Source organism: Arabidopsis lyrata, assembly GCF_000004255.2.
Source record: "Arabidopsis lyrata subsp. lyrata unplaced genomic scaffold ARALYscaffold_3, whole genome shotgun sequence".
NCBI lineage: Eukaryota > Viridiplantae > Streptophyta > Magnoliopsida > Brassicales > Brassicaceae > Arabidopsis > Arabidopsis lyrata.
The window spans coordinates 6,577,630-6,604,551 of NW_003302553.1; the positions used below are offsets into that span (position 1 = coordinate 6,577,630).

The 26,922-nt window shown below is 34.5% G+C and overlaps 7 protein-coding genes and 1 long non-coding RNA gene across 8 annotated transcripts; 3 read left to right on the top strand and 5 right to left on the bottom strand.

Annotated features, from left to right (window-relative positions):
* Nucleotides 1-51: 51 nt before the first annotated feature.
* On the bottom strand, nucleotides 52-3,448 carry LOC9321165 ((6-4)DNA photolyase). The gene is made up of 14 exons (XM_021031987.1): nucleotides 2,837-3,448; nucleotides 2,666-2,737; nucleotides 2,473-2,553; nucleotides 2,199-2,381; nucleotides 2,047-2,118; nucleotides 1,807-1,893; nucleotides 1,623-1,721; nucleotides 1,463-1,546; nucleotides 1,277-1,363; nucleotides 1,125-1,196; nucleotides 935-1,048; nucleotides 727-814; nucleotides 551-646; nucleotides 52-415 (listed from the first exon to the last, which is right to left on the bottom strand). Exons 1-14 carry the CDS (start codon nucleotides 3,194-3,196, stop codon nucleotides 237-239), a joined length of 1,674 nt encoding a protein of 557 aa, XP_020887646.1. The 5' UTR covers nucleotides 3,197-3,448; the 3' UTR covers nucleotides 52-236.
* Nucleotides 3,449-3,805: 357 nt separating this feature from the next.
* On the bottom strand, nucleotides 3,806-4,593 carry LOC9321166. The gene has a single exon (XM_021033834.1). It carries the CDS (start codon nucleotides 4,428-4,430, stop codon nucleotides 4,080-4,082), a length of 351 nt encoding a protein of 116 aa, XP_020889493.1. The 5' UTR covers nucleotides 4,431-4,593; the 3' UTR covers nucleotides 3,806-4,079.
* A 5,135-nt stretch (nucleotides 4,594-9,728) lies between these two features.
* On the top strand, nucleotides 9,729-11,002 carry LOC9321167 (polyadenylate-binding protein 6; the record flags this gene model as incomplete). The annotated part of the gene is made up of 2 exons (XM_021030976.1): nucleotides 9,729-10,026; nucleotides 10,124-11,002. Coding segments are annotated over 2 exons (609 nt in total), but the record flags the coding sequence as incomplete, so codon positions are not given.
* A 1,067-nt stretch (nucleotides 11,003-12,069) lies between these two features.
* LOC9319021 (cytochrome c oxidase subunit 5b-1, mitochondrial) lies at nucleotides 12,070-14,764 on the top strand. The gene is made up of 6 exons (XM_021032805.1): nucleotides 12,070-12,535; nucleotides 12,736-12,821; nucleotides 13,027-13,077; nucleotides 14,012-14,078; nucleotides 14,215-14,294; nucleotides 14,446-14,764. Exons 1-6 carry the CDS (start codon nucleotides 12,355-12,357, stop codon nucleotides 14,512-14,514), a joined length of 534 nt encoding a protein of 177 aa, XP_020888464.1. The 5' UTR covers nucleotides 12,070-12,354; the 3' UTR covers nucleotides 14,515-14,764.
* A 1,697-nt stretch (nucleotides 14,765-16,461) lies between these two features.
* LOC9319022 lies at nucleotides 16,462-17,291 on the bottom strand. The gene is made up of 2 exons (XR_002333531.1): nucleotides 16,846-17,291; nucleotides 16,462-16,738 (listed from the first exon to the last, which is right to left on the bottom strand). It is a non-coding gene; the product is annotated as an uncharacterized LOC9319022 (long non-coding RNA).
* Nucleotides 17,292-19,777: 2,486 nt separating this feature from the next.
* LOC9321168 (acyl-protein thioesterase 2) lies at nucleotides 19,778-22,217 on the top strand. The gene is made up of 9 exons (XM_002882910.2): nucleotides 19,778-20,265; nucleotides 20,410-20,521; nucleotides 20,841-20,877; nucleotides 20,973-21,042; nucleotides 21,129-21,233; nucleotides 21,354-21,504; nucleotides 21,587-21,669; nucleotides 21,750-21,843; nucleotides 21,935-22,217. The coding sequence occupies exons 1-9, from the start codon at nucleotides 20,235-20,237 to the stop codon at nucleotides 22,017-22,019; spliced, it is 768 nt and encodes a 255-aa protein (XP_002882956.1). The 5' UTR covers nucleotides 19,778-20,234; the 3' UTR covers nucleotides 22,020-22,217.
* LOC9319023 (monothiol glutaredoxin-S15, mitochondrial) lies at nucleotides 22,197-23,938 on the bottom strand. Its single transcript, XM_021032480.1, has 6 exons — nucleotides 23,631-23,938; nucleotides 23,183-23,323; nucleotides 22,971-23,070; nucleotides 22,794-22,860; nucleotides 22,527-22,605; nucleotides 22,197-22,431 (listed from the first exon to the last, which is right to left on the bottom strand). Exons 1-6 carry the CDS (start codon nucleotides 23,700-23,702, stop codon nucleotides 22,381-22,383), a joined length of 510 nt encoding a protein of 169 aa, XP_020888139.1. The 5' UTR covers nucleotides 23,703-23,938; the 3' UTR covers nucleotides 22,197-22,380.
* Nucleotides 23,939-24,285: 347 nt separating this feature from the next.
* Nucleotides 24,286-25,346, bottom strand: LOC9321169 (late embryogenesis abundant protein 29). The gene is made up of 2 exons (XM_021032479.1): nucleotides 25,195-25,346; nucleotides 24,286-25,104 (listed from the first exon to the last, which is right to left on the bottom strand). The coding sequence occupies exons 1-2, from the start codon at nucleotides 25,246-25,248 to the stop codon at nucleotides 24,544-24,546; spliced, it is 615 nt and encodes a 204-aa protein (XP_020888138.1). The 5' UTR covers nucleotides 25,249-25,346; the 3' UTR covers nucleotides 24,286-24,543.
* Nucleotides 25,347-26,922: the final 1,576 nt, after the last annotated feature.

The window sequence follows — 26,922 nt, forward strand, 5'->3', positions numbered from 1 at the left end:
TTTTTCACGTTTTTACGAATTAGCACCGTTAGTTTACGAATTACATCTCTGTCCAAAAATTCAAAGAATTATATTTGCCTTGAGTGAAGTGTTTACATGACATAACATTGTTGCATAACAGATTTTTTACATAGAAATAAATGAAAACCATGACTAAGTTATAACAGCTACAGTTGTTGTAATAATACCCTCTTCATTAATCGCAGAAATGGTTTTTTTTTTTTTTTAATCCTTACCTATTTGAGTTTTGGTCGTTGGTTCCTGATTTTGGACTCTTCATGTTCATCTTTCTCAAGCTTTCTCCTCAAATCTCTCAAATTTTCTTCATCTACTTTACCATCCATCTTCTTGTTCAATGCGTATGCTTCACCCATCTTCCTCTTGCACTCCTTGCTTGCTGAATCGTGCAATACCACTGCAAACAACAAAGTTAGAACTATGCAACTTTATGACTTTATCTATCAGCAACCTCAAATTAACAAAATTTTAAATAGAGACGGTAATGTTTGTATCTTTCTAAGTATATGTAAATAGAGACGATACTACTAACTTGGCTTCGGGTAGTCTTTCCCGACTATGCAGTTTGCTTTAGTTTGAACGCTCAATGGTGCTGTCCATGGCTCATATATATACTGCTTTGGCATATCTGAATCAGAAAACTTATTAGCTAATGAAAGAATAAACATTAAACAATCTTACCAGGATGTGGAAACTAACTTCAGATACCTTTAAGTACCGGGAGAAAATGCCTAATGTACTTCCCATCAGGATCATACTTCTTTCCGAAAGATATAGGAGAGTAGATGCGGTTGTACTGAAACCATCACAATACATTGGGACACAAGTGTAAGCATCACAAAAGTTGCTTTACTTCAATTTAACTATAAAGAAAAAAAGCTAACGAAGCCAAAGAGAAAAAGAAAGGAGACATTGCCTGGTAAAAGAACGACGAACACGATAACCACATCCAATTTCCATTGTTGATTGCCCAATCTGAATCGATCAGAAGTCTCTCGAACACATCACGCCCTTGTTCCCAGTGTATGAACTAACACCAGAAACTATGCATGTCAGGAAAATTTGCTGAGGGAAATAGAAACCAATAATACTAGACGCAGCATTACCAGATCCCCACGAGTTAGAAAACAGGCTACACAATGACGGGCTAGATGGTGCATCCAACCCCATTTCAGAAGCTTAAATTCCAGAGAAAGAATGATTAAGAAATGATGCTTACAAGGAAAGCTAAAGGCATTCAGTTTGACTAAAATCTAACCTGAACCATGATGGCATCAATCCAAGGGTATCCTGTCTTACCGTCCCTCCAAGCGGCCAACATAGCATGATCCTCGTTCCATGGAATCTAGTTTACGTATGGAACAAAAAGATTGGTCCAAAAAGGCATGAACATCAAAAAGATGAAGTAACATGATAAGAGAAGAAACTATACTACAGTTGTTACCTGTTTGCAGATCCGGTTTCCCTTCATTTTGTCAAAGTTAGGGGTTCCAAATGCAGTGGTATAGAAAAATTCTCGCCACAACAACTAGAGAAATGGAAAAGCTATCAACTTTCTGCAGTTGGGCTGTACAAAAAAATAGTCTTTTAAGTCATTGACTGACCTGCCCGAGGAGAGAAACTGGAGGCGATGTATGCTTTTTCACATCCTTATAAATATTTTGAAGGCATTGATAAAAGTACCTCGAAGAAAGGCATCCAAACTTCTCAAATATCAGGAACTAGACGGAAATGTTAGGAAAATGGAGGGAGAAGATTAAGTGGGCAAAACTATGTCATGTAACTCACTTTCAAATAAGGTGACATGACTGTAGTTGCAGGCTTCAAGAAAGCAGATGGATCACCCTTTGGTTTCTCAAAGTTTGCCACCCATGCCTACACTATAAATAAAACCCTTAATGAATTCAGCCCTATTGAATTTGATAAAGAAGATATAAATATATGAAGTCAATATAAAAATATCAATTGAGCAGATTGCGCTAACATTTTTTTGCTAAATGAGAAAAACTTACAAGTTCTTGACCATACCTTATCACTAATTGACTTGGTCAATCTTTTCAAGGCTTCTGATTCACCACCTCTAAAAGGAGTCCAATCAGCCTACAGACATTAACACGAGCATAAGATTCTCAGATGGAAATCATTTATAACTACTTAAAGAAAACAGATCATCTCTTAACTTGTTCATCATCATCTCTGTAGCCAAGTTCCTCAAGAGATGGTACTTCTGAAATGCCAAGATTTCCAACATCTCCAACTGGAGGAAGTGAAGAATAAGACATCACAAGTTCAGATTTAGCACATGACGGCTCCCCAGCAATCTTCAGAAATGACTGATAACTCAAAGGTGGCTTCCCACCGTTCTAACTTGCAAGAAAACCACACAAATGTACATAAATTTTACAGTTCCATAGATGAAATATCTAAACTAACTCGGTTAGCATTGACACTTACTTTCTCTATAACGTCTGCGGGATTGAACAGAGTATGGCTCACAGGAGAGAAAACCTCAACTCCAGTTGAAGAAGCATAATCCTAAAGAGATTATAAAAATCACTTGAGTTAGCTAAAACCTCAATGACACACGCATAGTTCAATCACTCGTAAGCAAGATCAAAACTTTAAGGCTTAATGAAACGAACTTTACCTTAACTTTAACATCTAAAGCTTTATAATACGGATCTGTATCATATTCAAAGCAAAGCCTCTTCACCTTCCACTACCAAAAAAAAACCATTCACAAATATAAACACTTCAGATTTCTCTATTGCCTAAAGTAGAACTAGTTTCACAATTTTGAATTTTTCTACATTATTACCTCTTGCAAGCAACGAAACAGTACTTCACCAGGTTCACCTTTAAGAACCAGCAACCGTGAACCAAGTTTCTTCAGGCTAGAATCGAGATCCTTGAGACTCTCAAGCAAGAACCGGATCCGGTTAACCCCAGCGCGAGACGAACCGGGAGAGAAGGCAGATGGGTCGGACTCCATATAATGCGGGTCGATTACAAAAACCGGGAACATAAATTCAGAACCTTTTGAAGCGAATTCAAGAGCCGGGTTGTCGTGAACCCGGAGACCTTTCCGGAACCAAATCAGTGAACCGGATCTAGTAGCCATTGATGTTATGGGATTGAGACGATAGCTTGAAGGTGAACAGACGGAGAATCGTTGCATGAAATTGTTTGAGATTTCTTCAGAAGCTTTTTTGAGAAATTCGCGCCTTTCAAAAGCGCGAGAGAAGGTTTCTTAAGAGGAAGATGGTAACGTCGTGCGGTTAATATGCGCTCTTCAACTGTGTGTTTGACTAATGTGCGCGGTACTCGGCGTAAGATAAAGGAAGCGTATATGTTATTATCAACGGTTATATTTATGACACGTCATTACTAAGAAGCAAGATCGATTTAGCGATGTGTTCAATTATCCAACATTTATAGGAACCTAGTAACGTACTTGAATGGTAATTTCCACTCATATATTGCTGATTAGTATCCACTCTGCAGCAGCAGTATCAGTGAAATAAAGAAATTACTGCAATATGTTTGAGATTTTCACCCGAAATTTTATTTTTATAACATTTTAGTCATTGTTAATCAAATTTGGGGAAGATGATAACAGACGACATATCCAAAAAATGAAGAAATTTCATTAAATCAACATTACATCGTAGTAATATTAGCTTTCTTAGGAGTTAACCCTAGTTTATATAGTCTCTGTTGTTGCAATTAGTATTGATTATAAGCCTCAAACCAAATTTCTGAATCTCTGATAACCAAATTAGTGCTATAGATGGGTAAATTATATGTAACACTTGTCTAAAAGTTCATCTACCGATCCAACGGTTAGCATTACATACATCTTTAATGAAAAAAATAAAAAGCTACAACTAATTAATGATCCAACGGTTTCACAAGAAAGCTACATCGCATAAGATCCAGACCGTACAAACATAAAACGACGACGCACAATTAAACGGTTCTTGAGTATCATCGGAAAAAAGTTCGACGAATTATTGATTATTTCTAGATCGGAGGATCCGTGAGTCCGTGACCCGATCCAGTTACTCCTTGACCCTAACGTCAGACGCGAGTCGCGAAGCGATCGCAGAATGGTACATAACGTCGTGAAACGTGGAAGCTTCGGCGGTTTTCCTCCGCAGCTGCTTAGCTTTCTCCTCCGTGAGACAACACCGCAGAGACCTCTTGTCAGTTTTATCCAGATCTGATTCCAGATTCACGGAGGAGGAGATGTTCTTGTTGACGTAATCAGGTTCCGATGACATGCCAAAAAGAGGAGCCCACCATGAAACCGATGAAACGGGTTTCTTACGGGATGGATCCGATTTGGTAGACCCGGGTTCGGAAGATGCTCGGATCGAGGAAAGAGCGGAGCATGAGATGATTGTAGCCATTGTTAGGTAAAATGTGATGATCTGAGAGAAAGCTCAAAGCTGTTTTTGGGAAGAAGAGAAAGATTATGGATTTGTAAATTTTGGATTAAGAAAAAATGGATATAGATATTTAGGTGGAATCAGCTGCTATGCGGCATTGTTTTTATAGTGTGGAATGTTCGTTTGACTGGATAAAGGGTATTTTTGGAAAGAGTGTGCAACGGTAAATGCGTTGTGTTCCATGATAACTAAGGTGGAGATGAGAGAGCATTGGATTGTTTTTTTTTTAAGGAGATGGATAAGATTGAAGGCGTGGAGCAGCGTTGCCAATTGTCAGTGCAAATGTCTCCATCTGCACTTTTCGCTTTTTAAAAAAAAAAAAATTTATTTTTGATTAGGATTTTTTTTGGATTTTAATTTGTTTGTGTGACTTGTTGCTTTGACAATGTCCAAATTGACGTGTGTATAGAGCTCAAGTATCATAGAATATTTAATTCTTCAATCAGGAAATAATCGTCGGTGATATTTGTTATATCTCTTTCAACAGATTTCGAACTCGTAAACAATATTTCAGTCTTCTTTTATCAAACCAAATGAATTCTTAGTGATAGGTAAGTAAAATGAACGTTACATGCGTGCATATGATGTGACTATTTTCATGGAAGAGGAGTTGTTAGAATTACGAATGCTGAACGCATTATATAAGTTTTTCAGACACTCATGGTGTTATTGCATGTTCTCATCAGCCATAGGGCAGAAGAAAAAAACTAACAAAAGATTATGTATTTTATTGCTTTCTAATAACTAAAATAACTAGAGTAATTTTCTTCCTTATTTAGAATTCAACGTTCCCTGTTTGGGCAGATTTGTACCACATTAGCAACAGAAGAGAAAACGTTACAAATTAAAGCCCCAAAGACCCAAAGTGAAACATGCCCACCTACGTGTTGGAAGTTGATCTTCCGATTGATCAAGTCACATAAAGGAATAAACCAGAAGATAGAGAAAAGAAGGTGATGGTGCCGAAGGAGAGTCTGTGAAGAAGAAGAAGTCTCAGAATGAAGAAGATAAGAGTCAAGGAACAAACAAAAGGAGAAAAAGGTCATTGGGTTAGAAGTGAACTAAGGCGCAATATATATGTATGGGTTTCGGTTATTAAGTAAAAATTCTAATTAGGTTAAGTACAAACACGATATAAGTGTTATGTTGTTGTAAGATAATGTTTAAGGAAGTAGTGAAATAGTAAGAGTTAAGCGGCTAAAACTCTTCTTTCAACAATACACATATATAAGAAGAGAAACCAAATGTTCAATCAGAAAGCTAAACCGTAAGAGGATGCCAACTTTTCAGGTTAGTGTCGTACTAACGGAAAATTTCATATTTGGAGAGATCGATAAGTTTTTTCTCAGTGAGGATAATTCATCTATAATTTTGTTGAGCATATGAGTTTAAGATTATGATGGGAGAAGCTATTAATTGTGTGCAAAATGTTCAAGACAAATATATATTTGCAAGTCGGTAACAAGTTGAGGCAAATTCTTTCGGATGCTAGAAGCTTTGGCAGTGTGATCAATTATCACGACCATGGAATTAGCATATCGGAAGGAGTCGAGATGAAACTTATGGTTCCTCTAGCTAGGCTCTAGGTACAGGTCGTATAAATAGTAGTTTGCCAAACCAAAAATGATCAACTTCTTGTGACATTTTGGTTCATGAATAAAATAAGCTAGTAAAGGATCCATTGATCATGACGAGTTAATTGTTCCGTCAACTTCGACTAACTTGCTAACTAGCTAAATTGCCATTTCAAACGATATTTGTACTTGTAGATATTTTGGTTTTAACAAGATGTCGTGTCGCAACTAGGATTTATTAATTAGTTTTGGTTGCTATAATCTAATATTTTATTTGATCAAACTAAAATATTTTATTATTATGAATCCTAAACAATTAATTGTATTATTATTTTATAATAAAATATTTTAGTTTGATCAAATAAATTTTAAAAAATTATAAAATTACCAAATATTGGTAGAGAGGTTTTCTGAATTACCAATTATTAATTTATAAATAATAATATTGCAAAATTTTAAATTATTATTTTCTTTCAAAATTTAACATTTCTATTTTCACTATTACACACCTAACTTCTGCAATTGTTCAAATCATTTTTTGTGCATCAGAACTAGTTTTAGTTTTTTTAAAACACACATAAAAAGGTTGCAAATACTATTTTTATAACTAAACTTTGTATTCTAAATTTATAACGAATGATGAAAAAAAAAATTATAACAAATCAAACAAATAATAAATGGGTGCACCAAAGTTTTAAAAAAACACCAAACAAAAATTTTCAATAAATATACTACATGTATGATATATATATTGTAATGTTCACTAACACATCAAAATGATTTATTAATTAAAACTTTATGCAAACACATTAATTTGTGTATTTCCCCCACAATGTGGAATTTAATTAAAAATAATTCCTTAGGACTTAACACATATAAATAGTAATATATATTTACTATCCAAAACTTAAATACAACATTCAACTAAACCACTAAACTAACAATCCAAAACAAAATACTGATGACTACAATAAAATCTTCATTCTAAATTAATTATATATATAACAAAATCTTGAATTGATTAACGAAATATAACATCCGGGCGAAGCAAAAGTTATCAATCTATATATACATTTTTGAATGACTTTTAGCAAATAAATCCTGGAGTTGGACCTTATTTACGGATGAATGCCATTGGCATTAATTATTTAAATTTGAAAAATATTACTTAAAGATATTACCAATACGATTTCGAGAATCATAAATTCATATCTTCCTTAATTTTCTGAGTCATTAATGTGATAATCTTTAGGAAATATTTCTCTGTAAAAAAAAAAAATCCACATTAATGAAGGCATTAAAATCGACACTAACAATTAAATTATTTAGATGTTCAATTATTTTAAAATTCTTATATCTTATTTGATATTTTTTTTTTAATATCTCATTCTTTAATTATTGCGTTTAGAATTTATTGGTTGTTACCTATTTTTTGGTGAAATTTATTGGTTGTTACTTAATAAGTAATTATGGTGCGTTTATTTTAGTTAATATCTAATTTAAAGGATTTGTTTTCTTTTATTATTAATAAATGAATAACATGTATAGAAATAAAAGATTTTTTTTGCGACTCCATAATAAAAATATTAAACTCTTATTTTCTACATTTCTTACACATAATATCCTCTTATTCAATAACAAAAAATATATATTACATATTTTTAAAAATATTTATAATATTTAAATTATATAAAAAATTTGTAATATTAATATTATTTCAACTCTATACAAATTTAATATATATGTATATATATCTTATGGGAACCATTTAAAAGAAATTTTTAAATTGACTTGAATTATATAGCTTTTAAATAAAAGTATTATTAAAAAGAAAAATAACTAAATAATGTTTAATTTCACGGGACGGGTAATATGATGGGACGGGTTTGGGTTGATATTTATAAAAGATCGTATACCACGGGTGAAATCCTAAAATTAACAATCAAAATAATCTATCAAACAAATTACATTTTGATTTTTTTAAGAAAATATAGGCCCGCGGTGTACCGCGGGTTAAAATCTAGTTTAGTTTACAATTTTGAAAGACTGTTTTTGTTTTAATTCTTTGTCATACCTTTCGATATGGTTATTGGCCACTAAAACCATAGCGTATAGCCTAGCTTGTTTTCTCTATTCGTATTAAATTATAAATTAACTAGATTTTGTATCCGCGCGTTGCGCGGAATTTTAATTTTTTTTTTATTAATATAATTTTTCGAGCATAAAATATAATCATTAAAATTTTTAAAATAAGTATTTGAGCATAAATATAAAAATTCTAATTTTAAAAGATAAATTTATATAAACACTAACTTATTTTACGAAGCGATATACAACATATATATTATCGACGATAATGTTTTCTTGACAAATAATTAGTTTGATATATATCACGTGGTAACAAATATCACTTAAGAAATTTACGGGATGAATAAACGTTATTGACGACCATCTCGTGATCCTTTATCTCTAAAAAAGTTTCTTTTCTTCCTATTCCATGAAGACATTTTTATAAAAAGTTTTAACGTTATAAGTTATCAATTTTTGACCTAAGTGTAGAGATTATTTATGATAAAATTTTGATATGAACATAACATCATTCCATATAACCAGCTCCGGCCCAATATATTTGGGAGCCTTAGGGCAAAAAAATTTTTTTGGCCTATTATTATTATTATTATTATTATTTTTTTGAATACCAGGAGGTTCTGGGCCAAAGCCCGTAATCCCCTTAGGCCCGAAACCACAACATGTAATATTAGTTTCGTCCCAAGCGTCACTCGAACCAGCGACCTCTAAGCTTTGCCTAGGGTCTTTACCAGTTGGCCTATTATTATATATAAAGAGAAAATTTACTTAATTTTTAAAAAATTTGCGGATTTTTTTTATATTGAAAATTGTTATTTTAAAAATTTTGGGCCTTTTTATACATTTTCTTATAAAGAATTAAGCTTCTTGAAATATAATTTTTATATTAATAATATTTTTTAAAAATATTTGGACCTTTTTTCATGTAAATTTTTTTTTTTAAAAAAAAGCCCCAGACCGTCGCACCTCCGTCCCACCCCTCTAAGTCGGGGCTGCATATAAAATGCGAACATACCGAGTTTTATGAACATTATTTAGTGTAAAAGTATATATATGATATCATGTTGATAGAACAGCTTTAGCGAGGTCGTTTTACCCATCGAAACAAGTGCAACGTGTCATAAGAATTTTCTACTAAGTCATTAATGTGTCTATCTTATCTCAATTTCAATGATTAAATGGCCAAACGGTTATGTCCGACTTTGAATATAATAATCTGTTTAATAATTTTTATCGTATAATATAAGATGACAAAATAATTTGTAGTTAAAATTATTTTGTACATGTTTATTGTCTTCGTAACCTGGTGGTCCAAGGGACATCGGATACACTGAAGCTTGTTGCACTTTCGACGCAGGCAGATTTCTAAGGACGCACCATTATAGGATCGACCCCCATCTGATACTTGCGTTGGTGCACTATCTCTTCTTGAACAATGAAGAAGAAGAAGAAGAAGAAGAAGAACGACCCCAAGAAGAAGAAGAACGACCCCACATACAAACCGTATGACTCTGCTGGTGTATCTGCTCGGTCTGCTCTCCATGGCTCTATGGTTGATGGCAAGAAACTGTAAGTATTAATTGAAGGTTAATGATGAATTGGTTGTTTATTTACTTGGTGGGTTTATTTCTTCAGGTTTGTAGCCAAGTTCATCAACAAGGATGAAAGAGCAGCTATGTCATGGAATCAAGAATTCACAAACGTTTATGTGGAGAATCTGATCGAAAATGTTACAGAGGATATTCTACATAGATTGTTCTCTCAATATGGAATAGTCTCTAGTGTTGTGGTTATGAGGGATGGTATGGGAAGATCTAGAGGTTTAGGATTTGTCAACTTCTGCCATCTAGAAAATGCTAAGAAAGCTGTGGAATTTCTCTGCGGACGACAACTTGGTAATATAACTTCTTTGTCTGAACCTAGTATAATACTTCGTACCTTGTCATTAGACCAAAGTTTCTGATTTTAGAACATTCCTTTTACAATCTGCAGGATCGAAGACTTTGTTTGTTGGTAAGGCACTCAGGAAAGATGAAAGGATGGAGATGCTGAAACAACATTTCAGGGACAACTCTATTGCCAAGCCTAACATGGGGTGGTCCAATATGTACGTGAAGAACCTGAGTGAATCAATGAATGATACAAGACTGCGAGAAATATTTGGAAGGTATGGGCAAATAGTCTCAGCTAAAGTGATGCGTCATGAGAATGGCAGAAGTAAAGGCTTCGGCTTTGTGTGCTTCTCGAACCGTGAAGAATCCAAACAGGCTAAAAGATATCTCAATGGTATATATACTATATAACTAAAGTAGCTTACCTTATCTGTGTGCCAGACCAATCTGATATATACTGATTAAATCTGGACTACTCTTACTATTTCCACTTATTTTCAGTTGATGGAAAGCCATTAGTTGTTCGAGTTACCGAGCGCAAAGAGGATACACTCAAGAGGCTGCACCAATACTTTCATGGACAACCACGCCATTACACGCAAGCTCCACTTGTCCCTTCACCAACTCAGCCAGTCCTCTCATATGTGCCCAGCTCATATGGTTACTTGCAGCCATTCCATGTCGGGACATCGTATTACTTTATGGGCACTCAGTTACCACAAATGTCTGGCCACCAAAACATCACCACCTATGTAAGCATTTCTCTGCATCTTCAAACAATTCCAAAACCTGTCTTTTGCATTAAGTATCACTCACACTTCCTATTATAACTCAGGTTGCAGCAGGGAAAGCTCCTCTCAAGGAGAACAGATCATTGCACCTGGTCTATAAACACCCGGTATGCCTTCATTAACAATAAAAGACTGCTGAATCTTTCATTATCTCCATCGTTTTTATGTTGAATTAGTTGTTTATGTTATCTCAGGTAAAGGTTTTAATCCCTAAGTTGATATTTTTCTGGTTAATCTTTTTCTGCAGGCTTATCCCGTTGCCAAGAGTGGTGTAAACAGAAACTGGTCATTAAGGGTGAAAAATAACCGAACTTCAGAGGCTGCAACATGCTCAAAAGCAACAACATCTGGTGAGGTCCTTAAGAAAGAATCAAGATCGACTTTGATAGGAATGTCGTCGTTGTCACCAAAAGTGAAAGCAGAGAAATCATCAGGAAAAGAAATTGCAATCATTGAAGCTGCTTAAACATTGGCCCTGCTGCTGTGGCTTGAGCTTTCTCACTGCTTAGAATTGAACTCTGTTCATTTTAACTCTTTAATAGTTTTCGCTTATAGAAATGGTATATGTTAGATCTTTAGATCACACAGGGAGGTTGTTGAATATAGTTTCTGGTACTAAGTGTACTCAACTTTTGGTTTTCTAGTAGTAAGTTTCAATACATTTTTAGTAAAATAGTGGCGGTTTGACACATAATTCAAAGAGAAACAAATGTATGACTCAATGTTTGATAGAAACAGCGATTTGAAATGAGTAGCATTGGAGCAAGTCCCTAACGAGTTTGGGTTGCACAAGAGAGTGAAGTTGTCTCGACTGTTCCTCTTCCACAACATCCTTCGGTTGCTTCCGTGAATCCTGTTTGACAAAAAGATGAATATGTGTCATGGATTATCTAATGCAGGTCAGCAACAATAAATGTTATAACTAGACTATATATCAGTCCATTTTGGGGACTTACCGGATTTGGATGGGCTCTGAACAAGATCATAGAGTGGAGTGAAGATTAAAAATATTCTGAACACATATATCACCTAAACCTTTTTCAAAATATTCATAATGATTAATAAATGGTGATTTTACATTTTCATATCTTATATACGGACCTCAGGTATAAGTCCAAGAACACCTGAAAGGAAAACAAGATTATTGGCTTTAATGGCCTGAGAGTATGGTCCCTAAGCAGCTGGTGCTTTCTCAGTAGCCACAACTTCCTTCCTCACTGCACACACAACATCACATTTCTTTAGTAAAAACATGTATCATTATTTCCACTCCAAATGGCACACAACAATATAGGATCGACTGACACGTGCGTACTATGTAGTTCACACGTACCAGTTAATCTCCAGATTCCAAGTAAAAAAAAAAAAAGTGACCAATTCTAAATTAAGAATCTCTCTATTTTCTCCCAAAGAAGAAGCCATCACTGAAGAAAGAATAAAACATTTGGGGGTTTCGCTAATCCTTCAAGGTGTGACCTGAGAATCACAACACAAACTATCTTCATTTGAAATCCCTTTTTGAGTCATCATCATCATCACCATGTGGAGAAGAATCGTCTCCTCTCAACTCAAAACCCTAGCCGCCGATGTCGTCGTCGCTGCTTCTCCTCGTCGATCGTTAGCCGCCACCGTTAGACCCGTCGGTTTCTACCTCGCCGCCAATCGATCAGCCATTTCCGCCTCTTCTTTCGTTATCCCTCGCCATTTCAGCTCCGAATCAGGTGATTCATCATTGCTATAGTTCAAAGCATTTCCAGATCTCGGCTTGGGAATTAGATTCGATTCACTATGTTTTCTTCATCGCATATTAGATGATAGACTTAAATCTGTATCGGTCTCTTAGATTGGTTTTGCTGCAGTTTTGTTTTCATCTTCTCCATTGGAAGGTGAATGATTGTTTATTGCGGATTGTACTTTGCAGTGGAGACTCCTGCGAAGAAGAAGGTGGAGGATGTAATGCCAATTGCAACTGGACACGAGAAGGAGGAGCTTGAGGCTGAACTTGAGGTGATTGTTGTTTTCTTTATGTATTGCAATTTTAAGATCTGAGTATGATTACAAATGTGTTTTACTGCAACTCCATTTGTGATCATGACTTTCACTTGTCGATGATTTTCTGGTATAGCAATGGAGTGTATATTTCTGCTGGATAATAATACACTTCAATTGAGGAAAATTTGATTTTGATTTTGTCATTGTTTTCTTGGGGTAGGGAAGGAGGCTGGATGATATTGACTTCCCTGAAGGTCCTTTTGGAACAAAGGTTAGTTTTGTTTCTATAACCAGAGATAGATATGTCGTTACTCCACTTTGAATACCTTAACCTTATTTTTACTCCAAAGTTTTCACATTTTCAATGTTTCTAGGCATGTTATAGATTTTATGTTCATCACTAAAACTCGGGGTATAAGTGAAACAAACCAAGGAGACACTTCAGTTAACGCAAGTATTATGAATGGTTTATGATATAAGTAAGCGAATGTAGCTGTTTCAATTATCTCAATTAACCTGAAGAAGTGTGTATCGTGAAACTTATTGCTTCATCAAAATTAATACGAGTCTAGCTGGTTTACTGACTTATATGGATCAACTTGCATTCTTTGTTATGGTTCATAATATTGCTTTAGCCAGTACTACTATTGCATGCAGCAATCACTTTGTTGTGTCTTTTTGGAATCTTGTCTGATTGTCAGGCTAAATTATCTTGATATTACTCTGGTCATATTTCAAGATTTTTTTGTGAATAATGCAATTAATATTAGTTCCTCGAATGAAGCACTAGCTTGGGTTTGAAACTTTGAATTATATATGAGGTTTGGTGATATCAAAAAATATCTAAGCTGTGTTTGTTAATTTTCGGTGGCTCACTGCCTATGATGCTTATGTGCACAATACTGACGAAAATTTGTGGATGTCGCATACAACATGAGCAAGTTTCTGTAGATCTTGAAGATTCAGTTCTTAACATTCTTAAGAAACTTTTCTTCAAATTACTGAAAATATGTAGAAGTATATGACTGGTGGCTGACGACTTTTGTATGCTATGTGACATAAGACATTTGATTATTATATCTTAATTTTATTGTGTCATTTTATCTCTTGATTGAGCAATATTCATTTTCTTTTGGCTACCATTAGATACTTATTTTGTCAATTTCTTGATACACAAACTTTGATATCATTTTGTATTACCTTAGGAAGCTCCTGCTATTGTGAAGTCTTACTATGACAAGCGAATTGTGGGATGCCCTGGTGGTGAAGGCGGTAAGTTCATCCCTCCTTCGAACTTTAGTGGCATATTAATGGACGACTTATCGGCAATCGTTGTTGTCATTGAATATATCAAGGCACATTATTGACTAGTGAATTATCCAATCTAACTTTCTCCTAAAAACTGCAGAGGACGAGCACGATGTTGTCTGGTTCTGGCTGGAGAAAGGAAAGTCTTTTGAATGCCCGGTTTGCACTCAGTACTTTGAGGTAAGTGAAACTCGGCTCTAGGATGGTAAATAAATCGATCTACCCCATTTCATAGTCATAGGCCAGTGGAATCAGTAAAAGAATAAGACCAAGAACTCGTAGAGCTTTCGATTGCAGAATATTGAATTGGTTAAATAATGTATGTTTGCAGCTGGAAGTGGTTGGTCCTGGTGGGCCTCCAGATGGTCACGGTGATGAAGACGATGAGCACCACCACTGATTCCGGCCTCTCTCTTGCCGCAAATTTTTCTTTTTTATTTGCACATTTTCATATATTTTAAAAAATTTATGACTGGAATAAAAAAGATTATCTGCCGTTTTGGTGAAACACAGTTGAAACTGTTTTTGATCCTTTTAGAACAAGACTCGGTATCAGAGTTTCCAAAGTGCCAAAACTCTTATGACCGTTGTTTTTATTTTTGTAACACTCTTGAATTAGAATCAGAATCATTCTTGCCTTTTGCTTATTATATGACTCACCTTTTAATTTTATTTTATGGTTCGATGTCTTTTTCATATAGGGACGTTTTGATCGTGTCCTTGATTCCTTGTGAACGGTCATATTATTCAATAGATTATAGAAATACCATTTTCTTCTAACCTTGTTCATTAATTGGTTAAACACTAAATTACTCATACAATGCACCTAATTTTACTTTCCTTAATTTATTGTTTACAAAAAGAAAAATAAAACGGTGAACCAGAACGGTGTATGTCAACATCGAGCCGCTTTTACTCCTCCGCGCAGGTGTCTTTCGATTCTGTCCTAACGTCTTTCGCTTTTTTTTTTCCCTCAACAAATTATATATATAGAATTTAAGGTTAACAACTTTAAGACCAAAAATTACTTGATTTATATATAGGAAACGAAATCACGCATGTTGTTAATATTTCAAAATTACGTTATTTAGCTATTTATTACAAATACCTTTGGTTTTCATATCAATATTTGTTGTTCATACGTAAATGACCAAGCAGAGACTCAAATGCTGTATTTCTTTCTCTTTGCGAACCATACCATCGTGTGAAACCAAAGCAAAACCTAACAAGCTACTATATAATAGATGATAATAAAGATAAACAAAGTAGTATAGCGTTGTCGGAAATTACCCGAGGAATATATTCGAAACAATTCTCAAAAGGAGTCTAATTAAAATAAAACAAAGATAACTCTCTAAAGATAAAGAACGTCCGAGTTCAATATTCTGTTTCTACTTAAGACAAATCACCAAATATACAGTTAATTCTCTAATGTTCGATACAGCTTGTCCAGTTGCCCTCATTACAAATCCCTTAGTTTCCAAACATTTTTCTTTGGCAAATATCTGTCGTTTTCAAAGAAGCATGCATGATGCATATATATAAACATACATATATATGATTTTCCCACGTCAACATACATACATACGTATTTTGAAATATAAATCGATGTATCAAGTGTGATTGTGTGAATTTAGATAAAGTATGAGGGGGACTAATCAAGATTATCGGTTTAATACTAATGTCACGACTCACGACTTTACACCGCCTCCTCTCCGCTTATGTAAATTAGCACTAAATTGTTAGCTGACTATTATACACGTGTTTAATATTCTTTTTTATCTTAATTTTTTCATTGTCGGTGTTCATACTTATGTTTTTGTTGTAAATTGCTTGAAAAAAAAGATCAATGCAATATGATTAATTTATGAAAATACTTTACCATAAACTATATATTAACATATTTCAATGTCTTATCCATACAGCTACGCGACATTTCATCCTGCACTCCTTTAACTCGCTTGCTAGTTGCTAGTACTCTTTTTGTTTTGTTGAATAATTTACAGATAAATGGACAATATATATTTTATTAGTGAGTTGATTAAATTAACTTATCAAGGTTAAAATTAGAAAGTGATAATGAAATGTATACCTATGAATATATCTCACACACAAAGATAAACCTGTGCAATCTATTTTTGTATACAGAATTACAGACGAAGTGACGAAGGCATCTCGTAGGCCTGGGCAATCGGTTTTATCGGTTTGTTCGGTTCGGTTTATTCGGTTTTTTGGGTTTTTTGGTTTTTAAAATTTCTGCCGAATTGAACCGAATAAAAATTCGGTTCGGTTCGGTCGGTACTCGGTTTGTTCGGTTCGGTTATAGGCCAAAAAATCAATTCCGAAATAAACCGAAATTTTTTCCAATTCGGTTAATTCGAACCGAATTAGACCAAAATAAAGATAATGGGCTTTTAATAAGCAAAATTTTACGGTTACAAACGAGTAAAATAATGGGCCATGACTAATTACAGAGTTAAGCCCAAATAAAACTAAAACCCAAGTTCAAAAAAAAAATTAGGGTTGATAGACTCGCCGCTACTCTCTTCCTCCGCTGTCACAATGACGGCGACGAGATGGCGGTGTCATCAAACAATGCGATCTCTCCGAACCCTCAACGAAAGCTATCATACCATCGTCAAAATCACATGCAGTAAGAATCCAATATCTAAAATTGAGAAAATAGGAAAAGAAAAACAAAATTGAAAATCGATTAGATTTGAAGTTTTACATGCCGTGTGTTTGGTGACGAGGAGGAGCGTAACGGCGACACCAGCGATAAACGGCCAAAACATTTCGAATCTGAACCACAGACTCGATGTCGGAGAGAATGATTCAAAATAGCCATGGGTTAGGATGATAAGGCCAACAACGTTTCAAATCTCTCTTGAATAACACTTGCCATAGATTGATGTCGAGGCTGAGGAAGAAGAAGAGAAGAAAAGAGATGGAGAAGAAGAAGAAGAAGCTATAAAGTTAACGAAGGAATGAGAAGAGATCGAAGGAGAAAAGAAGAAAGGAGATGGACAGGAAGAAGCTATAGAAAATAGATCTAGGGTTTTTGTTTTTTATATGGGTGTCTATTAACCGATAAAACCGATCGGTTACTGTCTGCCGAACCGAACCGAACCGAGAACCGAAGTCTAATTATAATTCTGCCGATCGGTTTAGCCTTTCCTTCCTTACCAGTACCGAAAACCGAAAAAATCGGTTTGTTCGGTTCGGTTAATTCGGTTTATTCCGATTGCCCAGGCCTAGCATCTCGTATCTTGCAGGAGAAAAATACCCTTCTTTGCGAGTATTATATTTATCAATTCAACTTCTATATCAGAATAAAATAATCATGTTGGTATTTTTTCTCGTCTCTAAATAGTTTTTAAATTAATTGTGCAGAGACATTTTTGAGTGATCGCATATAACCTTAATCAAAGATAAAGAATGGCACGAATGGTCCTTGTTGTCGATGTGCTCGAAAAAAATAATAAACATCTTTAATGAATCATTTTTTTTTTTTTTTTGATAAATATGTTAATATCATTAGAAAATGAAGATGAGGTATTACAAGAACGCACTACCTAGATAGAGTAGCCTTGGCAAAAAATAAAACAAGGTTACAATAAATTTGGAAAAGATTTGGGCAAATCTATTGAATCCAAAGAAGCATTAGCTTTCGCCATCGCTTACATCGTTTACGTTTCGCCATCGCTTACGTTTCCTTCGAGCTATACGTTTCCATCGCTTACAATGAATCATATTTTCATTAATACGAGAAAAATATATAATAAGTAAGACATTTTTTATCTGCAAACATGCTATTAAAATATGACTTCTTCTTCTTTCAATTTTTTTGCTCGGCAGGAAAGAAAAGTTATAAATTCAAGTTTACATATTCTCTAAATCTAATCGATGGGATTTATGCAAGTCATATTAAAAGGTGCATATAACTTGTAATGGGATAACCTTTTATTACCAAATAAAAAAACTTATAATGGGTTTTAATAGCCCTTCATCATACGAACGAACAAACGCTATATACTTTTTAATCCACAAATTAGCAAACTAACATTGTAGTGCTGAAAGCATCTATTGTCTTGTTTTGTGTCAATTAATTTATAAACCAATTTTTCTAATTTGGGTTGACTATTCACCACAAATTTTAATGACATTGGTGGGCACTAAAAGAGCTGACTATCCAAAAGCTAAAACAAGTAAAAAAAAAGTTCGCAAAAGTTGTTGACCTTTGTTAAAAGTTATGTATAACGATGGCGTCATTACTCACTAATATGAAACATGTTAAGTAATGTCAACAATCAAATATTTCATTTTCTTTATATAAGCATTGTTAAACAGTTTTCACGCGAATAATTTTTTTATTTCTTTTTATTTATAAGTTTCTAACATAATATTTAATCTTCAGCTTCTATTATAATTTAAAATGTAAGTTTTAGTAAGAAGCTAAAGAGAAATATCATTATATATATATATATATATATTTGTGTGTATGTATCATCTTCGAAAATTACATTAAAATCATAAACAACATTTCTTTTACAGATTACTTGCATAAAACGGCAAACAGAAGGAGTGTCGTCCTATTTTGTGTTGTTGAGGATTTAGAGTTTTTTCACCAATCTATAACCATGTGTACCATTTTCCGATTTATGTTGATCGCATAAAATGTTTTAGTTAAGTATTTGGGTGCACCTTATTAGAAAGTTCACATTTAAAATCATATGTAAAAGTAACCTATTATGTAGGAGTATTTCATAAAAAAAAAATATTCGTGCCAAATAATATAAATAGCCAATCAATTAGTAGCAAACTAACAGTTGATATATTTCTTCACGGATGATTAATACTTAATCATTTCGGAAGATTAGTAATCATTTCATAAAATCTATGAAGATCTTTGTGGTACAATAGAGAAGGGGAGACAAAAGGCAATCATTACGCGTATACATGGAACCATGTTCGTTGTTCGGTGTTCACTTGATCTTTATTTGGTCTTTTATTTTCTATAATTTGAACCCGACAACTACACTAATGCAAAATAGTAGACTAGATGATCTGGTCAAATAGTAATGTAAATTTACAGCAGAGGCTACAAAAAAAATTATATGTAAATTTACATCTTATCAAATGCTTTAAGCATACGGTAACAATCTCATCAGTACATTTTTGTTATAAATCTATATAGTAGTATCAAGAAAGTGACAAATAGGTGAAATAAGTGGGCTTGACATCGTCAGCCAATTTTGGTGGAACAAGAGATAGTAATGAAAGAAGCGTTGAAGGAGATAGAGAAAAGATCAAAGGCTTTTTTGGTTTATTGCTGCATGCTCTTGCTGCTCCCCCACATGAAAATCCAGGTTGGTCACTTATGTTTCTTACGCATCATCATTACACTCAGTGCTCTCAGATTTCACAAATCCAAGAACCCTAAATAAAAATATGTAATTCCTTTGTCCATCGTAAAGTTTCAGACTTTTAAGCTTTCTGGTTAATGGGTATCCATCAATCATCTCACTTTCTGTATATATTTCATTAAACAATTGATTGAACAAGTAGATTTTTTTCTTCTTTTTCAATTTTGGATTATGCGCTCATGTTTTCTTGTAATATATATACATACTTGTGTTATATAATATATTCTTTTACGCGGTAGAGTTTTTATTTTCCTCCACTGCCCACAAGGCATCGATTCTCTCTTTCTCTCTCTCTCTCTCCTCTGTGTATTTTTGCCGCTAGCTCTGCTCTGGTTTTGATTTTGATTCCTTGTGTTCCCAAAAAGATTTATTTCTTTTGTTTTATAAAGAAAGAAAAAAAAAAGAAGAAAATTGATTTCCTCTTTCCATGGATGCCTTCTCTTAGATTAGTAGTGTAGTTTTTATTTTTTGTGTAGCTGTTGTACACATTTAACATCCCATAGTGAATGATTCAGATTCACATCTCTTTTCTTTTATTCCTTCCTCTCACCATCACACCTCTAAGTTTGCTCTATAAATACACATTTCCCCTCCCTTACCTTCTCTTATATTTTCCATTGGTATTTCAAACTTTGAACTACTAAAATCACAACAAAGTCTCTAAATTGTAGTGAAAAAAGATCATTCAACAACAATGAGCTATTCTCATCAAAGCATGGGTTCTGGTTTGTTTCTCCCTTACTTGTTTGCTTAACATGTATATGTTATCTACTTATCTTAATGGTTTAGTTGTGAGTTATGAACTGTGTGCTTGTAATTCTGCTATGTGATTACTCTGCTTTAATATGTTTCTGGCAAAATCTTTGTAGGTAGTAGAAGTACAAGGGGCTATGAGTTTGGAAGGACTTATGTTGTGAGGCCTAAAGGAAAGCACCAAGCTACTATTGTTTGGTTGCATGGTCTTGGAGATAATGGCTCCAGGTAATATAATAGTCTCTGACTTGCCTTGTTATTATGATCAAAGTCAAGTAATAAAGAAAGTTTTATGCTTTGAAAGATTAAAGTCTTACTTGTCAAAACAATACCCAAATGACTTTAAAAGATATCAAAACAAACTTTTCTTAGGAGAAAACTTCACATTTTTCCTCTGTTAGTTGAACAGTTTCAAGTATTAATGTGTTATGAAAAGCTTTAATTTTTTGGTTTAATTGACTACAATAAATCAAATGAGCTTTAGAAAGTAGACTTTTGGCGTGTTCTTTGATAACAAGTTCTCACTTTGGTTCTGTTTTCTCTGCAGCTCTTCTCAGCTCTTGGAGAGCCTACCTCTTCCAAACGTAAGGATCCATGAAAACAACCACTTTGAAGTAATTTTTTGTATCACTTAATATTCTTATTGAAGGTTCTGATGAAAGATTTATGGTATGCTCAGATAAAATGGATTTGTCCAACTGCTCCTTCGCGTCCTGTTTCGCTTCTGGGTGGATTCCCTTGCACTGCCTGTAAGATCATTCAACTTCTCTAGACTTCACTAAAACATTCATTCAAGCATTTGCCAACAAAAACCATATTTCTTTGCTTCTCTCAGGGTTTGACGTGGGAGAAATTTCTGAGGATCTTCATGATGATATAGAAGGCTTAGATGCTTCAGCTGCACATATTGCTAACCTCTTATCCGCTGAACCAACAGATGGTAAGCCGACCAGGGGTTATATATATCTTCATTCCTCTGTCAGTCTGTCACCGGCCTTGATACAATATATCATAATCTCTAGCTTAACTTGTAAATGTTATTTGTGGTTTGTCGTCTCAGTCAAAGTTGGGATAGGAGGTTTCAGTATGGGTGCAGCAATAGCTCTCTACTCCACGACGTGCTACGCTCTTGGGCGTTATGGAACCGGACATCCTTATACTATTAACCTACGAGCTACTGTAGGACTTAGTGGTTGGCTTCCTGGTTGGAGGTATATATATATTTCTTCAACCCTTTCATGTCACTTGTTAAAACAGAGACTTAACATTGGAAGCTTAAACATAACAATGCAGGAGCTTAAGGAGCAAAATAGAAAGTTCGAATGAGGTTGCAAGGCGCGCTGCATCGATACCAATCATACTTGCACATGGAACTTGTATGTTTTACCTATCATTATATGATTTACTGTTTCAAGATAAAATCACATTTTTCACTTGAAGTGTTCTTTGGTTGCAGCGGATGATGTAGTTCCTTATAGATTTGGAGAAAAATCTGCCCATTCACTTGCCATGGCTGGATTCCGACAAACTATGTTCAAACCATATGAAGGGTAAATGTTCAACCTATATACCAAAGTTTATCAGTCTAATTTGCTTTACGGTTTTGGTCTGAGATTGTGAGGTTTAATGTCTATTGTGTAGGCTTGGTCACTATACGGTTCCTAAAGAAATGGATGAGGTGGTTCACTGGCTCGCCTCAAGGCTTGGTCTCGAGGGCTCACGTTAAACTCTACAAGCATCTTCTAAGCATCTCTATAGCTACTATACAATGGTGTAGAATATTTATATTATATATAAGGGGTGGGGGTTTCTTGGGGTATACGGTATTCTCATGTTCTACTGTTTTGTGATTTTTTCATGCTTTTCTGCTGTTCTATTCTTGATTATGAATAATAATAATAAATAAAAAGGCTCTTTGTGCTTCTTTGTTTTTGCTATCTTAGTTTACCAAAGTTTTGTTCATACCAAATCCAAAGATTCAGAGTTTCTGAGACATTATTGCCGTACATCAAAAGACATTCTTATGAAAGGAAAGAAGAAAAACATAATAACTTCATTCATCAGTCAGCATAACTTCCAACTTTGGATCAATCTTGGTTTCCGGAGACGTCTTTAAGCTTCTGCTCCAATTCACCTTCCTGGAATTGTAAAAGGGACTTGTGATTAAACCAACACAATGAAAAAGGAAAAAAAGACAAACAGGGTCTGCTACTCTGCTTTAGGAGAAACTAACCTTGTGCATGTTAAGAATGATGTCTGAGCCGCCAATGAACTCTCCCTTTATGAAGATCTGTGGAAACGTAGGCCAGTGGCTGCACAGAAAGAAGACTCATGAATCAAATTAGGACAACTGAACAAAAAGTTTAGTCAAGGAGGAGTCTAGATCATGTAGTACAACACAATGGTAGAACCACGCTTATTCTCAAACTTTTTGAAGGAACTTTGAGAAAGAGATTATACAGCTGTGTATGAAACTTTGATTAAGTGTCCACACACTCACCTGAAAGATTTCACAGCGTTTTTCAACTCTTGGTCTTCTAAAATGTTTCTAGAACTTATGGGAACATCTAAAGAAGAGATCACAAAATAGCATCATCAGAACTCGGAACACATTAAGAATGTAAAAAATGGTTTAAAAGAAGACTTCAGTTTCAATCAAGAGTAGATCAAAACTTACTATATTGCTGCAAAACTCTGACGGCGAGTGAGCTAAACCCACACTGAGGAGATTCAGGGACACCTTTCATGTAGATCATAACAGGATTATCCTTCACATCCTACACAACCACCAAAGCTAAAGATCATTAGCAAAAACCCTAATCAGATTCAGAATCAAATGCCTAAACACAAACATTCAACTGTAAATCTAGAAAGCTGGAGTTTACTTACATTCTCAACAATATCTTTGAGCGAGTCCGTAGAACCAGAAGGAGCTTTTTGTGTAGGCTTGAAATCATCATGTGTGTCTGAATCACTTGGCACTGTAGAGGAAAATCTCATCATCCCATTTTGGTAGACTGATGCAGATGTCTGCAAACAAATACCACATAATTCTCCTTGTTAATTTCAACTGTCAAATGATCATCAATACCATCTTCTATTGAAAACCAATTTAATTTCACCTAATTCAAAACTATAAGAACAACCAAAGCTCACGTAACTATCTAATCCGGTTCAATTAATAGAAGGATCAGACTCCAAATGTTATAGAAAAAACCCATCTAAGAGACCAAAAAGAAGCAATTTTTAAGTGATTTAAGATAAGAAAAGAGAAAACTTGATAGAGCACACATCAGATACATCAAAATTGAACAAAAGGGTTAAGAGAGAATCTAACCAATCTGCTAGAACGAACAGCTTGGAGGTTAGCGATTCCTTTAAGAAGTCTGGTCGATAAAGAAGCCGCCATCTCTAGATCACGTAGATTTATTCAACCGACTCAAAATGTTCCGCAGTTTTGATATAATCTGTGTCTAGAAAACTATCAAGAACAGGAAAGAGAAACCGATTAGAGAGGATTAGCTCTACGAGGAAGAGGACGGAGCAGAAAGACAAATGCCACGACCGCTTCTCTTCCTCAAGTGACCGACCAAGAGAACGACGTCGTGTCATAACTCATAACCCTAAGGGTGTTATACGACGCGTTTGGGATTATCACCGAAAGGTCCGTTGACTTCTGCATCTTTGGTTCATTTATTTTGCTTTGTTCGGTTTAGATAAATCAATTTTGTTCGTTTGCACCTCTCATTTTGGTAGATAATAAGTATCAATAGGTGAAATTGAACGATTAGCAAAAAAGCTTTTGTGTGCACAAAAAAATATGAAAAAGCTGAGCCACATAAATGTTTTATTGAAGTTTTTAAATAAAATAATAGTATTAAACTTTTAATTTTTATTTCGTATAACGAAATTGAAAGATTAGTAAAACCCGTTTGGTTTAGACAGCTAGATCTCTGTTACAATGCTATACTAGATGCTTGATGACCAATATACGAAGTGGACCGTGATGTGTATTAATAACTGTTTATTATAACAAAAATACAAATTGGAAAACACATAAGTTGTAACGGGATCAAATCTAAACTTATTGGCTGGAAATTAGAAGTCTCCAGGATCACCATCACAACAAGAAACACAACTAAACCACAAACACAAAGAAAGACAACGGAAATTACAAAAACGTACAACACAGAACTCAAAAGACCAACAAACATAAAGACACTTTCATATCCTTCTCAATTTTGGTTTTCTCACTTCCTCTGGTAAGTCTGATGAGTCGGATCAGTGGTCCGGGTACTTGCAGTAGTGGTCGTAGTACTTCCTGGAAAATGCTCTTTGTCTTCTTCCTCATCAGTAGCCATCCCAAAAGTATGCTTCACTGCGTCAGCTGCACCCATAGCCATTTGCTTAACATGCTCACCGGTCTGGCTCAAAAACCCACCGGTCTTGTCTCTACCAGCTTCAGCTGTCTCCTTTGTGTACTGAGCCGCACCTTGAGCCGTCTCCTTTGTGTACTGAGCAGCGTCTTGAGCCTTGTTCTTTATGGCTTCGCCTGTTTCCGACATGTAACTCCCGGTCTTGTCCTTGGCCTCGCGAGCTTTGTCGCCAGTTTGAGATGCCTTGTCTTTTGCTGCTTGAGTCGTATCATGGGCCTTCTGCTGAGCCGTTTGGGCAGTTTGAGATGCCTTATCTTTAGCTGACTGGGCTGTCTCATGGGCCTTTTGTTGGGCTGTTTGGGCCGTTTGAGAAGTCTTTTCCCTGCCCTCCTCAGCCTTGTCCCTCATCGTTCCCATAGCTTGTCCAGTCTTCTCCTGTTATTACACAAACAAAAGCATCTTAGAACTTGAGATACATAATGTCGTTTTTAATATACACACACACAAAAAATATGTTCTTATTACCTGGGCCTTGCCTCTGGTTTCACCAGCCTTGTAGCTCTGTTGGTTGGACGCCATTTTTCTTTCTTCAAATGCGTAAGATATGAAACGACACTAGATAGGTTTTTAAAGCTGTTTTGTTTGTGAAAGTGTTTGTTGTTGTAGAAGAAACTGTGAATTATCTCCCCAAACCATCGGGACATTTGTAGTGTGTCTTGGTCGGCCGGAGAAGAAGACACGTATTAGCAAATTGACACGTGTATAGCCGCGTGGTGTGTTGAGATTTAAACCGAATTAAAAAGGAGGAGTTTAGGGGTGTTGTGCTTTACGTTGCGAGTGTTAGTATGCGGTTTCTCGGTCTTGAACGTGTTGTCCTCTGTGGTTGCGACACCTCATGGTTCAGATGAAGATGCTTGCTACGTGGCAACACCATAAGTATCGTCGTCGCATGTTATGAGATGGCTAATTTCATTTTTTATATTGTATCGATCGTTACAAGAAAATCGGTCGGTCGTTACATGTTCCGTGACGTAAATATACAATTAACTAGGCTTCGATTGGTAACCATAATTAAAGAAAAAAATAAGAAGGAAGGTGATATTTCTCTTTGTTCCTCAATATTTTTACTATTTACATGTAATATTTTTTCCACACTATTCCTCTACATTCTTCACCAAAAAAAGAACACTAGAACAAAAATGTTTCTCTCCAAAATTGATGAGGAACAAATAGAACAAAAAAGGAACAAATATTAATATTCGTTTTTATTTTAAAATAAATAAAAAATAATGTTTATCAATAATATTTGTATTTTATTATATAATAATTTTCATATCTTCACAATATATTAACAGAAAAAATATTTTTGATAAGAATTTCATGTTGAATTACTCTTAAGACTTCACTTGAAAAATATATAAATAGTAAAATAAATTTAAAAATGTTTATATTGTAAAAGAATAATATATTTTAAATTACTCTTTCAATTTTATTTTATGTTAATATTAAATATTATTATTTAAAATGATATATATATAAATTTAGTTCACAAATATAAATTTTCAAATTAAATAAATATAAAAAATATTTAGTATTTTTCATTGAAATTTGATTTATTTACTATTTAATATATCTTTAAAGATATTTTTAATGTTTGGTTACCATTCATCATAATAGTACATTTTATTCATTCTCTGCATCTTTTCCTTTTCCTTCTTCAAAAATTGTTTGATCCATTCCGCATTGTTCTTTTTATTCATTTTCTTTTTGTTCTTTTAATGGTTACCAGTTGGAGCCTGCAACTAAAATAGTACGATCGATTAAAATACTCTTAAATTATTAGTAATCTTCACTTGTTGTTAAATAAAAAAGAAAAAAAATATCTTCACTTAAAAAGGGGTCAAACTTGATCTCATATAAAATAAACCGAGCAACTTCCAGGTTAGCTTTAACTACTCACCTCCACATATAACTAGTGTGACGATTAGCCGAGGATTATTCTGTCTTCTGTTAATCAAATGCAAATATATAGATGATGCAATTAGAATTATACAAATACTAACATTTACGTTGAATTATATGAACGCAAACGGAAGTACGAGTAATAGACACACACACAGACAACTGCACAAGTGTGGTAAAGCGAAATGCAATTAAACGATACACATGATAAATACGATGTCAGACAAAAAAAGGATGAGTAACAAAACAGTGTATCAAACACAAATGAACCCACTCTACCAAGCCTCGAGC